The 14496-nt window shown below is 36.5% G+C and overlaps 1 protein-coding gene across 6 annotated transcripts in view; it reads left to right on the forward strand.

Moving 5' to 3' along the window:
* HIBCH (3-hydroxyisobutyryl-CoA hydrolase) overlaps positions 1-14496 on the forward strand; it is a 65787-nt gene that overhangs the window by 22645 nt on the left and 28646 nt on the right. For all 6 annotated transcript variants that reach the window (XM_028510115.2, XM_036023174.1, XM_036023172.1 and 3 more), the window contains 2 exons: positions 2155-2226; positions 7971-8023. In XM_028510115.2, the coding sequence (XP_028365916.2) occupies positions 2155-2226; positions 7971-8023 (125 nt within the window). The remainder of the gene's footprint in view (positions 1-2154; positions 2227-7970; positions 8024-14496) is intronic.

A 14496-nucleotide genomic window follows, 5' to 3' on the forward strand; every position in this document is an offset into this window, starting at 1 on the left:
CATATATTATACATTCGATTTGTATTTTAATAGATAATTCTCTTACTACTAAAAGATAGGAAAAGGCATATGTGCTTGTAGTATGTATATGGAAGAGAATGGTCTGATAATATATTGACATTGACTGCAGTAACAATACAGTAGATGTGAACTTTCAATTGCAATGGGCAATTGCAATAGAAATGAAACCATTTGATAGTAATTCTAATTCAGATACTTACTGAGCACCTTTTAATTAAGGCAGTAAGTAAGTAGTATGCTGTAGCAACATTTTTGAGAAGATGTATTTCCTTTATATTATTATACCTCTCTAGCCTCACCTTTTACCATTCTCCTTGGTTTTACTCCTCCTTGCCTGTGTGCCTGTGTAGGTACTCCTTTCTCTACTGAAATCTTTGCCGCCATCATTTTCTAGGAAATATCTATCTATTGTTTAAATTTGGCTCAGACTGTCTTCTGGGAAGATTTCTTTTTTAAAAGTTTTTTTTTTTTAAATTAATCGATAGGTATTTAAAAGGAACTGACTCTTGACAAAGAGTCACTGAAAATAATCTGAACTGGTGGAAAAGTACAGTTAATACTGAAACACTACTAAAATAATTCCAGGACCTATAGTTTATCTGATACAATATCTCTTAGATGCTGTCATTGATACAAAACCTGACTGTTTTTTTACTTAAACATACAGTGGGATAATTAACAATATTCAATCACTCTGTACTTTCCTAAAATACAAAACAGAAAATTCTGAGAAGATACATCCAGCAAGCTCTACTAAGCAACTGGCCACAGAACTAGAACATTTGATAATTGGTGGTTTCAGTAGGATTCCTGACATTTCCAAACTCAACTTGAACTCTCATCTTAGGCTTTGTATTGTGCTTTTCCATTTTCACTAATAACATAAATATGATTCAGATCCCTGAAGTATTCATTATAGTCAAGGGCATATCCTACAATAAACTTGTCTGGAATTTCAAACCCAACAAAGCTTGGTCTGTATCCAACAGTTCGGGGGTCCTTTTTACCAATAAGCTTGCAACCTTGACCATCTTTGGATTATGCTGCTTGGCCAAGGAAAGCAAAGTTTGCATTGTTTTGCCAGTGTCAGTTATACCTTGAACAGTCAAGACATTCTTTCTAGTTAAAGTTGAGAGATATCTCCACCAATTTCTTTTGTGTTCCCTGGTGATTGATCATTACAGTAGCTCTCCAGTCTGAGAAAATCTACAGTCATAGCGATGTATCTATCACCATTTCTGTTTAGGGCTTTGATGTAATCCAGTAGATTAGCAAAGAATATACAGCCCCTCCTTGAGCACGCAGAGGGCTACAATGTGATGGCCTCCCGTCTCCTTCATCACATACTGGGCAAATCGTTTGGTCCTGTCTGTAATCAGTCCATGAAGAGTAAACACTGTTTCCAAATCCGTAGCGTAATGATTAGGTATACAGAATAAATTTAGGTCATAACCTGGTTCATCATCACTAATCACAATGCTGGGGCTGCAAGTTGCTTTGGGAAGACTTCTTTTAATTAACTTCTGTGCCTGTTTCCACAGTACCCAGCCTTATAGTGAGGATAGCACTAAGACTGTATTTTAATAATCTTTTTTCTCATTAGTCTGAACTTCAAGGCAGCCATTTTATATTGCTATCTTGTTATCTACAGCATCTAAAACAGAGCATGATGCTCAGTAGATGCTCAGGAAATGTGTCATGGTGAAGTGAATGTGACAAATATTTAACTACATGGAATACATATATTTCTCTGTAGGTATATTTTGTATGAAGATGTATTACCAAAGAAAATGTATATCCAGCAAATGTTTATTCAGGTGCTACAGAAAATAGTTAAAAGAAAATGTATTTTGTAGCAATATATAACTTCTAATTTAAGTGTAACAATTCGTAAGAAGTTCTTAAGAATTTTTGCTTTGAAGTTTTGACATTGGACTGTGAATCTGGGGCTAATTATAATATATCTGTAGCATGGGCAACTTCAAGACATTAACAGATCATTCTAGAGTTTCTCCGGGTACTGAGTGTTACAATATTTTAAATTTATTTATTTGATTATAATTGACTGGAAAACACTTTTTTAAAAAAATTGTAATCCTTCTTTCTTTTTTTTCTTTTTGCTAACAATCTCAGAAATTGTAAAGGGAAACCAGAAGATATCTCAGAATTTCTTCAGAGAAGAATATATGCTAAACAATGCCATTGGTATGTGTGCTCTGTTGAGAGCTTTGAAAATGGAATCAAGAAAAGCAGCCACAGTATGAATTATTAAAAATGCAATCAATAGACACCCTTATTTAATGTTTTATATAATATGTTTCAGGTATAAATATATTTGACTAGTCTATTCTGATTGCTTATTCCAAAACAGTTCACACTTTAATATTATTAATATTACTAGGCTATCCTTATGAACTATTTGTCATTTAGTCAATATGAAAACATGAATCTGATCCTGTGGCTGGCTTTCTTGGGGGGAAAAATGTGGGTCCCAGTTTTCTCTGTAAAATGGAGTACCATTTCCTAATACTTGCAAAATTTTGGGATGAAAATTTCTTTATAGTTGATGTTCCAGATTTGATTGGAAGTGAAACAGTAGTTTTACCAAGTACATGTTTCAAATGTTAAATTACAAGACATAATATAATAAATACTTGTGTACCCACCAGCACAGAATGAACAGACATCAGTATTTTATTTTTGCTTGAAGTTTTATAATTTATATAAAAGAAATTCTACAAGTTTTAAAATTATAGTTGAACTTACCTTGTTGCTTTCCTCAGTGCCATTTCTTTCTCTCCCCACAACCATTATCCCTCCTCAGAAGCAACCATTGTCATTAATTTATAGTTTATCCTGTTAGACCATAGTCTATATTTTTACTATATATATTTATGAGTAAAAATAGTATTACTTTTTGAAATTTACATAAATACTATCTTACTGTATATATCATTTCTTAAATTTTTAATAACGTGGAATGTATCTGTTCTTTAGCATTCAGTATTATGCATATATCCCACATCATTTATTCTGAGATAATGGACAATTAGATTTCAATTTTTTTACCAGTACAGATTGTTGTATCTTTAAATATGTCCTCTTCATGCCCATGTGCAAAAGTTTCTCTAGAAAATAATGGAAGCAGAATGAATGGATCTTAGAGTTCATACATCTTCAGTTTGTTTCCAAACTCTTCACTATACTCCAAGACTTTATTTTCTATGCATCCTTTTCATTTTTTGTGTGTGGTTAAACTTGCATGTTTAATATTTTATTGTGCCTTTAATTTGTATTTCACTGAACAATAGCTAGATGGAACGTTATGTTAATTAGCATTTAGATTTTATTTTCAGTTTTATTCCTTATTCATCTTTCTTTTGGATTTCTTGTCTTTCTGACTTTGTAGGTCTTTAAGTATTCTGGATTCTTCACATTTATAGACTATACCTACTATAAGTCCATATCTCTGAGTCTGTTGCTTTAAGTTACCTTTTGGTATACATGAGTGTTTATCAACATTTGATGGGATGAAATGTACCCATTTTTTTCCCTTGCGATTTCTGCTTTTTACATTAAAAAAGCACTTAATACTGAAGTTAAGATGTTCTCTCATATTTTCTTCTAATAGTTTGACTATTTTGTTTCTTTATACTGCAAGTCTTTAATTTACTTGAAGTATTTTTGCACATGACATCTAACCTTTATATTCCAGCTAGAAAGCCAGATGTTTCAATATCTTTTATTAAAAAGTATATCCCTTCCTCACTAATTTTAATGATACCTTTTTGGAAACTGCCCTGCCTGGTTTCAGAAGCTGTAACCACCATGGCTAAGGATGAGTGAGAGACCTTGGGACCCTAAGCCACTAAGGAGACAAAGCTTTTCTCCCTGGCAGGGCCTGCCACTTCTGCCCCCTTTATTTCACCCTGCTTGGCCCCAAGCAGATGACCAGTTAGCCAATGATGGGTAAGATTCCTCAAGGGAGAAATGACCTAAGACAGGCACAGTCATGAAGGGACCCTCAGGGAAAGACTTGGGGGGCTATAGAAAAGGGGGTGATGGATCCTTGTCCCTTGGCTTTGACATAGCCTGAGTCCTCATTCTGTCTGCAAGAAGTCTCCTAATCTCTTGGCTGCCTTACTTACTGTGCCTGACTTAAGCCTGAAACACTGACAGAGGGTGGTACAGTCCTGTGCTGGAAAGGGCAGGTTTCCCTGGGGCAATCAGGACTAAGAAAGAATGCATAAAATCCTGTGAAACCTGCTTTGTTAAGAATGCCCTCAGTTTTCTGATAAGGGTCCAAGCATGAAATGAGTTTGGTTCCCAAAGTTTTATAGCCCTTTAGCTAACTTCCTGTGCAAATTGAACCCAGTAAAAGCCCATTGAGAAACAGGTTCCTGGCCCTTCTCCTTTGAGAAATCAGCCACCTTTCCTCCCCAAGAAGATCATGTTTTGGTAGACTTATTCTCATCCGTGGCGGCTGGGAGGGCTCTGTGGGCAGAGACCCCCACAATTTCTTTGTCATATATCAAGTTCTTATATAAAACCAGGTCTGTGTCTGGGCTGGGCTGCTTTTTCATTGATCTGTTTGTACGTTAGTTGAAACTACAGGGTCAAAATTATTACAGCTTTAATATATGTCTCTATGTGCTAGGACAATTGGCCCTTGTTTTCTTTTAGAATTGTCTTGGTTGCTCTTGCACTTTAGAGCTTCCATGTGAATTTTAGAATTATTTTGTCTGATTCCACAAAAGATTCTATTGAGATTTTGATTGAAATGATAATGAATTTTTTATTAATTTTGGGGAAATTAACATTTCTTATATTGAGTCTCCTCACCCATGAATGTGGCATATCTCTGCTTATTCATGTAGAATACTTAAAATTATGAATTATAACTCACACACTATAAAATTCAACCATTTTAAGTGCAAAATTCAATAATTTTTAGTAAACTTGTGCAGCCATCACCATAAACCAGTTTTAGAACATTTTCATCAGGTTGACTTTCATGTCCTTTTATAATGTTTTGTGATTTTCTCCATGAAGATCTTCTTTTTTAAAACAGTTTTATTCTTAGTATCTTATTTTTTTGTTACTTAATTTAATGGTAATATTCCTGTTACATTTACTAATTGACTATGTATGACATATAGAAATGCCTTTGATTTTAATATTTATCCTTATATTCAGTAACCCTGCTGAAATTTATTGATTCCAGTATTTCTGTAGATTTGGCTTTTCTCCTAGGCAGTTCTACCACATGCACATAATTTTTTCTCATCTTTCCAATTTTTATGTTTGTGATTTTTCTTGTGTTGTTTTGACTAGGACTTCTTTTATAATGTTCAAGAATTGTAGTGTTGTCTTATTTTTGATGTCTATGCGAAAGCATTTAGAATTTCATTCTTTAGTGTAATCTTTTGGTAGATACTTTTTACTAGGTTATGGGTGTTACTTTGATTCTAGATTTGTTAGGGATGTTTTGTTTTGTTTGTTCAGATGCACTGGTGGAGGTGGTTGTTATCCAGTTTTGAGCATCTACTTTCTCTGACTTTTCTCTCTTCTACTGGCATGACTTTTTTTTAGTCATGTTTTACATATTGAATAGCTCTTCCTAACATGAAGCTTTGTGTGGGTGGCTCATTGCATAAAATATGTGGCCCAAAATTTATTCCCAGCTGAAAAATCAAACTCATAATCTGTGGCTATAGCTTCTACTCAGCTATTGATTTGAGTTTCTTATTTATTTCTGGCATGTAGGGATTTCCCTTGTTTTGCTTTGAACTTGATTATACATTCTTTTTTCTGGAATTTCTATGTCTTTGGAGAAGGAATGGAAGAAAGAGGCTGTTTCCCATTTTTGCTTGTGGCCTAATTGAATGAACATTTCTCACTTCTTTAAGTCTAAAATTGTATTTATCAAATTTACTTAGAATGTTTTCTTCATTCTATAAATGTGTACCAGTACTGTCCATTAGGACCTTCTGCAGTGATAAAATATTCTGTGTGTGCTGTGCAATATGACATCCATTAGCCACATGTGGCTAATGAACACTTGACAGGAGGCAAGTGTGATCAAGAAACTGAAGTTTAAATTTTATTTAATCATAAGTAATTAAATAAAAATAGCTAATTTTAGCTAGAGGCTACTATTTTTGACAGTGTAGACTGTACTAAACAAAAGGAGATGAAAAAAACAGAGCTCTAAGTAGTTTGAAAAGAGTTTGGTAAACTGTTAATGTACAGAGAGAAAGCCTTCAAGGTACTATATTTTTCAGACTATAAAACACACATTCCCCGCCCCCCAACTTGGGAGGGAAGTGCGGATGCATCTTATACTCTGAATGTAGCTAACATGGCTCATTGTGGGGGGAGGTGGCAGTGGAGCGGAATCACAGGAAGCAGGAGCAGGATCGCTGCTGCATTTTCCTCCCAAATATGGGGGTGTTGGGACGGTGCTTCTTATAGTCTGAAAAATAAATATATTTCTGTACATTGTAATGACAGTTAAGTCAATAAGGAACTTGACAAATTCTGGCTTCATGTCTTACATCAATTTTGATATTTTATATCTGAAATATATGTATCTATAATCAATAGAGAAATTTTTTCTACCCTGGCCAGGAGGCTTAGTTGGTTAGAGCATCATTCCCAGTATACCAAGGTTACAGGTTTGATCTTGGTCAGGGAATAGACAAGAAACAATAAATGCATGCATAAAATAAGTGAAACAACAAATCGATGTTTCACTCTCTCTCCCTCTCTTTCTAAAAAATCAATAAAAAATTTGTTTTAATAAAAATTTCTTTACGTAGTTTCTAGGGAATTATAGTTCAAAATTGAAGGCTATGGATGTCCTTGTGAATATGAAGTTAGATTTGTGCTTTGGTAGTCTGTTCAGTAAATTGAAAATATTTATAGAAGTGCTAGATGGATCAAAACTGCAGTTTTATATTTATCTTTGGTAAGGAAGTAATATTGCTAACAAACTATAACAGAAGCTCAGCTCTTGACATTTTTGTTACATTGTGAGCAATTCCCTCTCTCAACGGGGGTAGGAAGGAAAAGGAACAGAGTAAATGTTTATAGAATTCTTGAGCTGGAAGAGGCTTCTGAGTCCATATATTGTCATGTAATAGATGAGGAAACATATATTATGTATATGCTCTGTACTTAATATGACATGCATGTAACTTATGTGTGTTTATACACACATGTAAATATGTATATTTATGCCTAGTGTTAGTATGTCTATTGAATATAGTTGAAGTGCTAGTTAATGACAAAGCTGAGACTACAGTCTGGGGCTTCTGTCCGACTTCCAGTCCATGCTTTTTCCTTTAGGCTACACTTCTTTTTGGACCCAGCTACTATTTGTTTAGAAAACAAATTATGTTCTTTAAAATACAACTGTGTATATAAACATCAGTGGCTTACAGAGTAGTTAACTATATTTCTTACCAGCTGAATTAAACAAGGCTTTCATTTGTTTCATGGAAGTGTTGAGTTGTTAAATGATAATGAACAGATAGATGATCAGGATTGTTTATGGACTGATGTTTTAAAAAGAACATTTTACAAGCCATACCTTTAGTCTGCCTTGATATCTCTTGCAAAAATTTCCCTGGGATGCCCTGGCTGATGTAGATCAGTGGACTGAGTGCAGGCTGCGAATCAAAGGGTTGCTGGTTCGATTCCCACTCAGGGTACATGTGTGGGTTGTGGGCCAGGTCCCCAGTGGGGGCCACGTGAGAAGCAACCACACATTGATGTTTCTCTCTCTTTCTCCCTGCAATCCCCTCTCTCTATAAATAAACAAATAAATAAATAACCTTTAAAAAAATTTCTCTGGGAAAATAGAGTTCATGTGACCTGTAATTTTTGAAGAACAAAAAAGAAGAATTATTAAACATTGCAACTAATTACAGCTCTGTTTCTTTTAGGTTCTTGCCAGAAACCATATGTTGCATTTATTCATGGAATTACGATGGGTGGGGTAAGTAGACTCTTTTTTTCTAATCATTAATATGTGAGCCTTATTAGAAATGTGTTAAGTAATTAAGTGTTTTATCAACTGCTGACTTTTCTCAAGTCATTTATCACTTTTATCAAGTGTTATGTACTGTACCTGGTAGTGTGTGCTATATTTTCATGCAATTGTAGGTTTGTTTATCCTATCACCACAGACATGAGTAATGTGCTACAGCGTTACTAGACGACAGGAAATTTTCAGCTCCATTTTAATCTTATGGAACCGCTGTGGTATATGAGGTCTGTCATTGACAGAAACATAAGAGATGTGGTCCATGACTATGTAACAGATTTGTTTAGTGTTTTTGTCCTAAAAGGATAGTGGATTTTGTTAAATGCTTTTTGTGCATCTATTGAAATTATTATATGATTTTTATTCTTCATTTTGTTAATCTAGTCACATTATCACATTGATTTCATATTTTTATTTTTATTTTTTAACTGTTTTTATTGTTGCTCAAGTACAGTTTTCTGCCTTTTCCCACCACCCCTCCCCTCCACTCCAGTCCTCCCCACCTCCCTCTTGTTTTCACCCCAGCTTGTTATTGTCCATGTGTCCTTTATAGTTGTTCCCGCAAGCCTTTCACCCTTTTCCCCTGTAATCCCCTCCCCTCTCCCCGCTGATCACTGTCAGCCTGTTCTCTATTGCATTGTCTTTGGTTATATTTTGCTTGCTTGTTTGTTTTGTTGATTAGGTTGCTGTTAAAGGTGAGATCATGTGGTATTTGTCTTTCACCCCCTGGTTTATTTCACTTAGCATAATGCTCTCCAGTTCCAGCCATGCTGTTGCACAGGGTAGGAGCTCCCTCTTTCTTTCTGCTGTGTAGAATTCCATTGTGTAAATGTACCATAGTTTTCTGATCCTCTCATTTACAGATGGGCACTGAGGTTGCTTCCAGCACTTGGCTATTATAAATTGTGTTGCTATGAACATTGAGGTGCATAGGTTCTTTTGGATTGGTGTTTCAGGGTTCTTACGATATAATCCTAGCAGCGGAATTGCTGGGTCAAAAAGCAGTTCCATTTTTAGTTTTTTGAGGAAATTGCATACTGTTTTCCATGATTTGCATATTTTGAATCATCCTGGCATCACAGGAATAAATTCTACTTAATCATGGTGTATGGTGCTTTTAATGTATTATTGAATATGATTTACTAATAATTTGTTGAGGATTTTCTCATCTGTGTTCATCAGGAACATTAGCCTATAATTTTCTTGCAGTGTGCATGTCTGTTAATAGACATTATTGTTGCTAAACCTGGTTGTGTAGATCAAGGTGATCTGATTTCAGATACAGGAATATGTCATATATGAGGTGAGCTCTGTGATCCTTTGCAGGTTTAGGGTGGAAGCTGCCAGTCGTAAGTGTGATGAAACTAGACTGGAAGTGGATGTGCAGTGATAAAGGGTGACCAGTCAGAGACTAAAGAAAGGTACTGCAGTGCAATCACAAAATGAAAAGGCCTTTCAAAGTGAGAGGCAACAAGCATTTATTTGAGATTAAAAAAAGAGTAAGAATAGCTATTCAGAAATCATTGATTCAGATAGAAGCCCAAATAATGTTCTGATTAGGAAATGAAGGTAATGGTTATTTATGAGAAAGGGAAGGGGAGCAATTACATCAGCAGAAGGAAGGCATTTCTATTGGTACCCAAAACATAACACAGTGATGCTAATTCTAGACAATTAAAAATTTTTTCAAACCTGTAGTCATCAGTCTGGTGGTCGTAATATCTGCTCTCTTGTTATCTTTGCAAATACAGTTTTGCTTTAGGTCCAATCCAAAGTTATTTTGCTGTTTTAATGTTCCAAAAGTTTGAGGCATAAGAGGTGCAAGGCAGTTCTTCTGGCATGGGAGCTCCAGCTCCATAGTTCTTTGACAAGAGGAAGAATAATCAGACAAAGGAGGATATGAAGAATAGTCTTCTTTAGGACTGAAATATTAGTAACAGAACAGGAACTATGAAAAGAAGAATACAGAAGAAATTTCCCTTGGATTTCTAAGTGTATGGAGAATGTGGTTATACCCATTCATTTTTATGTGTTCACTGTTGAACTTTCTCCAACTGTGGATGGATATCTTCTTTTTCTTGATAGAGAGGGATAGGTCTCCCTTTCTTCGATGGGATTCTCTCTAATTAGATTTCCTTCTGCCATATCAGGGGAGAGTTAGAATTGCTTTTAGTTGCAGGATTTCTCATAGTAAATTTTTGGGGTCATTTATTTTCACAGTGAACCTTTTGCATAGTAAGCATGATGTTATATTTTTCAAAATGCAATGAATTATCTTTAACAGATGGTTAACAGATAATTATCTTTAACAGATAATCCTGTGGTGTTCAACTCCATCTCACCCTGCTCTCTCTTATTAGGTAGAGCCTTTTACTTTTCATTTTCCTCTACTCTTTCCCCCCTGACTTTTAGCCCAGGGATATCTAAATACAGAATTGGGATGTGCTTCTATTTCCTTAATAGGAAATTGGCTTCATTGCCTGCTGCCACCCTCCAGCCCCCACCTTTGTTATAAGGCAGCAATTTTCAATCTTATTCATCTCATGTACACATAAACTGATTACTAAAAATCTATGGCACACCAAAAAAATATATTATTTTGACTTACAAATAGGTATAATTTTGACTTGTTCACATTGGGTGGCTATCGTCATGTTGGTTCTTGCCATGTTTTATTTGACAATCTAAGCAAAAAGAGGTCAGTGCCCATGACTAAATAGTCAAGTATTACATGCTTTAAAAATTCTTGTGGCACACCAGTTGATAATTGCTCTTATAAGGTATTGAATTCTGGGAAATAGAACTTTGACTTTCTAGGGTAATGGGTAGTCTTGGCAACTTTATGACTTACAGATTCACTTTAAAGATCAGATCTATAGAAGTTCTTTTCCTTTCTCTTTGGCCATTTCCTGTAGATAGGTTGGTCAGGATTCTGGTTCATTTTGTTTTTAACTGTGAAAGCATCCTAGGTCCTTGGTGAAGTGGCAGGACCCCTGCTCTCCCTTGTGCCATCCTCACCCTGCCTCCATTCCATTTGCACCATGTTGGGTTGGAGATAATGAAGGGGCAGGAAACTAGACAGATTTAAGGGAGATATTTAGGAGTAGACTTGGTGGGATTTGATGATATTGAATATGAGGGAGAAAGGGGAGAAGGAGGCAAGGATTATTTCCAGGTTTCTACATTGGACAGTGAAATTCAGATTTTTAATCCCTTGCCTTTTAAAAATTGAGATATAATGAACATATAACATTGTATTAGTCTTAAGTATAAAACATAATGATTTCATATATGTGTATGTAGTAAAATGATTACCACAGTAAGCTTAGTTCACATCCATCACCACACATAGTTAATAGTTTTTTTTTCTTATAATGAAAATTAAGTTTTACTCTCTTAAGAACTTTCAAATATCTTCCTGGTTCTTTTGTTTAAAGTAAAATGATACCTTCAAGAATGATAGACAGTTATATGTAAATATTTCTGCCTCAATTATTTGTTTCTGTTGAATATAATTTTTGTCCAAAAATAATGTGAATCATGAGCCCTGCCCAGAAAATATCCATTTAATATGAAAAAAGAAACATTTATTGAAGAACATACAAGAAACATTATGCATAGGACAATGACACTCCAGTTCCCTTCAAAGTAGTTACCTTGGGACCTCACACAGTTCTCTCAGTGTCTCTTCCACTGTTAAAAACATCTGCAAAGTCCTTTGTTGGAATTACCACCAGCTGCCCCATTGTATTTTCCTGAATCTCACTGAGGAACTGAAATCTCTTCCCTTTCAAAGGTGATTTTAGTTTTGGGGAAAGCCAGAATTCACAGGGTGCCAAATGTGGGCTGTGGGGAGGTTGAGTCACCTGGGTGATTCGATGTTTTGCCAAAAACTCTGCATAAGATACTGTGGGGGGGCTCCACCTGCAGGGCCCCCCCAGCCACCACGGATGAGAATAAGTCTACCAAGACGTGATCTGCTTGGGGAGGAAAGGTAGCCAATCTCTCAAAGGAGAAGGGCCAAGAGCCTTTTCATCAATGGGCTTTTATTGGGTTTGTTTGCACAAGAATACAGGTAAAGCTCATTAATCATTGTCAGGCAGTAAGAGTCAAACAACAGATAACAAAGAACTCTGAGGGCCTATTTTGAGTTAGGGTCTGATAGCTAAAGAGCAATAAAACTTTGAGGAACAAACTCCCTTCTTGCTTGGACCCTTATCATTTAATTGACAGCACTCTAAACAAAGCAGATTTCACAGGATTTTACATATTCTTTCTTAGGCCTGATTGCCCTAGGGAACCCGCCCTTTACAGCACAGGGTGGTACCCACCAGCAGCATTGTTTCAGGCTTAAGGCATTGTCTCAGGCTTAAGTCAGGCAAAGGTAGTAAGGCAGCCAAGAGATTAGGAGACTTCTCGAAGACAGGATGAAGACTCAGGCTTTGTCAAAGCCAAGGGGTGAGGGTCCATTACCCCCTTTCTCCATAGCCCCCCAAGTCCTTCCCTGAGGGCCTCCACGTGATCATGCCTGTCTTAGATCCTTCCCCCGTTGGGAAATCTTGCCTGTCATTGGCTCACTGACCAAGCATTGGGGGCCAGTAAAAGGAGCAGAAGCGTCTCCTGCCAGGGAGATAAGCTTGGTCTCCTTAGTGGATTCTGGTCCGAAGGTTGCTCACTCAGCCTTAGCCATGGCAGGGGTGGGGGGGGCGGTTACAGCTTCTGAAACCAGGCAGGGTGGTCCCCAACAAGATACAATGCATGAGCAGGCACATTGTCATAATGAAGCTGCCAGTCACCAGTTGTCCATAGCTGTGACCAACCATTTTTGTCATATTGCATCTCTCAAATGATGAAGAACATTGAAGTAGTACTCCTTACTAATTGTTTGGCTTGGAGGAACGTACTCATGATGGACAACACCTTCCCAATCAAAACACACAGTTAACATGGTCTTGATCTTGCTGTGACTTTGCCGGGCCTTCTTCCTTCAGGCATGGAGAACCAGGCAACTTCCATTGGGATGACTGGGACAATTGGGCCTTTGTTTCCAGATCACAGCTGTAGACCCATGATTCATCTCCATTTATGACCTTGTGGAAATGTGATTCATTGGTAGCAGTTTAACAAGTCATGAACAAATGTAGCATGATGTCTCTTCTGCTCTGGTAGCAGAAGCCATGGAACAAATTTTTCGACAACACATTTCATGTCAAGATCCTGTGTCAAAATCTCGGACACAGTATTTTTGGAAGCCCCAGATCAGCTTCTAGTTCTTGCATTGTCAGTCGCTGATCTTCGTTGATTGCAGCCTGTACATGTTCAACATTCTCAGGTGTTCTGCTTGTTGCAGACCTTCCAGAGCATGAATCACTTTCAACAGATTCTTGACCATCGTTGAAGCTTTTGTGCCATACTTTTATTTGCACTGCACTCATTGCATCATCCCTGAAAGCCTTTGGAATCATCTGAATACTTTCTGTGGAGGAATGTTGAAGCCTAAGGCAAACTTTGATGCAGATTTGTTGCTCCACTTGCTCATTTAGAATGTGATGGCCACAGAGTACACATGCTCACTCAGCAGTGTCTATCGCCCCCACTGACTAGTACAGTGAAATTGTCATTGTTTAAACACGTGTGTTCCAGTTCACTCTCCTTGGCTACCAGGTTATATCTGTCACGCAAACTATTCTTGTTATACTAACAATGGCCGGCCTTTTTTTGGACAGACCTTGGTATAGGCATTTAATGTGGGATAAAAATGTGTTTCCTGCTGATCTCTGTATATTAGTTTATGCAAATACATTACTATTTATATAATATATTAATGTTATTATGTTCAGTATTAGCTTATTAACATTAATGTGTGATGCATAGTAAAGTTACTTGTTTTTACTGTGGAGCCTGCTGACTAGATTAGCATTCCAGAGATACAGTATGAAACTTGTGATATTTAATTTTATAGCTTAGTAAAATAATGCACCATTTATGACTGTAAATGATGATGAGGAAAGTCTCTCACATACTCTCTGATGCTGATGCAGTACTCTTCTGAGCAGGAGCTTACACATTCTCTCTGACTTGAATTTAAATCCATGACTCTGTGTGAGCATTCATCACATCTCCCCACTGAGTACCTTTCTGAGTTTGTTTTCTTAACTGTGGTTGTAGGCTCTGTTCACTTTGGGACATTTGTTTTTAATTTTTAAAAACTTTTTATTGTGAAACAATTTCAAACTTTCAGAAAAGATGCAAGAATAGTGTAAAAAAAACTCTCCTGTATATCTTTCATCCACGTTCCTTGTTCTCATTTTCCACGTTTGTTTTTTCTCTCTTCTTCTCTCCCACATCTATCTATGAATACTTTTTTCCTGAACCATTTGAGAGAAACTTGAAGACCTGATAACCCTTTATTTCCCTTTCTATTG

Source organism: Phyllostomus discolor, chromosome 4, assembly GCF_004126475.2.
Source record: "Phyllostomus discolor isolate MPI-MPIP mPhyDis1 chromosome 4, mPhyDis1.pri.v3, whole genome shotgun sequence".
NCBI lineage: Eukaryota > Metazoa > Chordata > Mammalia > Chiroptera > Phyllostomidae > Phyllostomus > Phyllostomus discolor.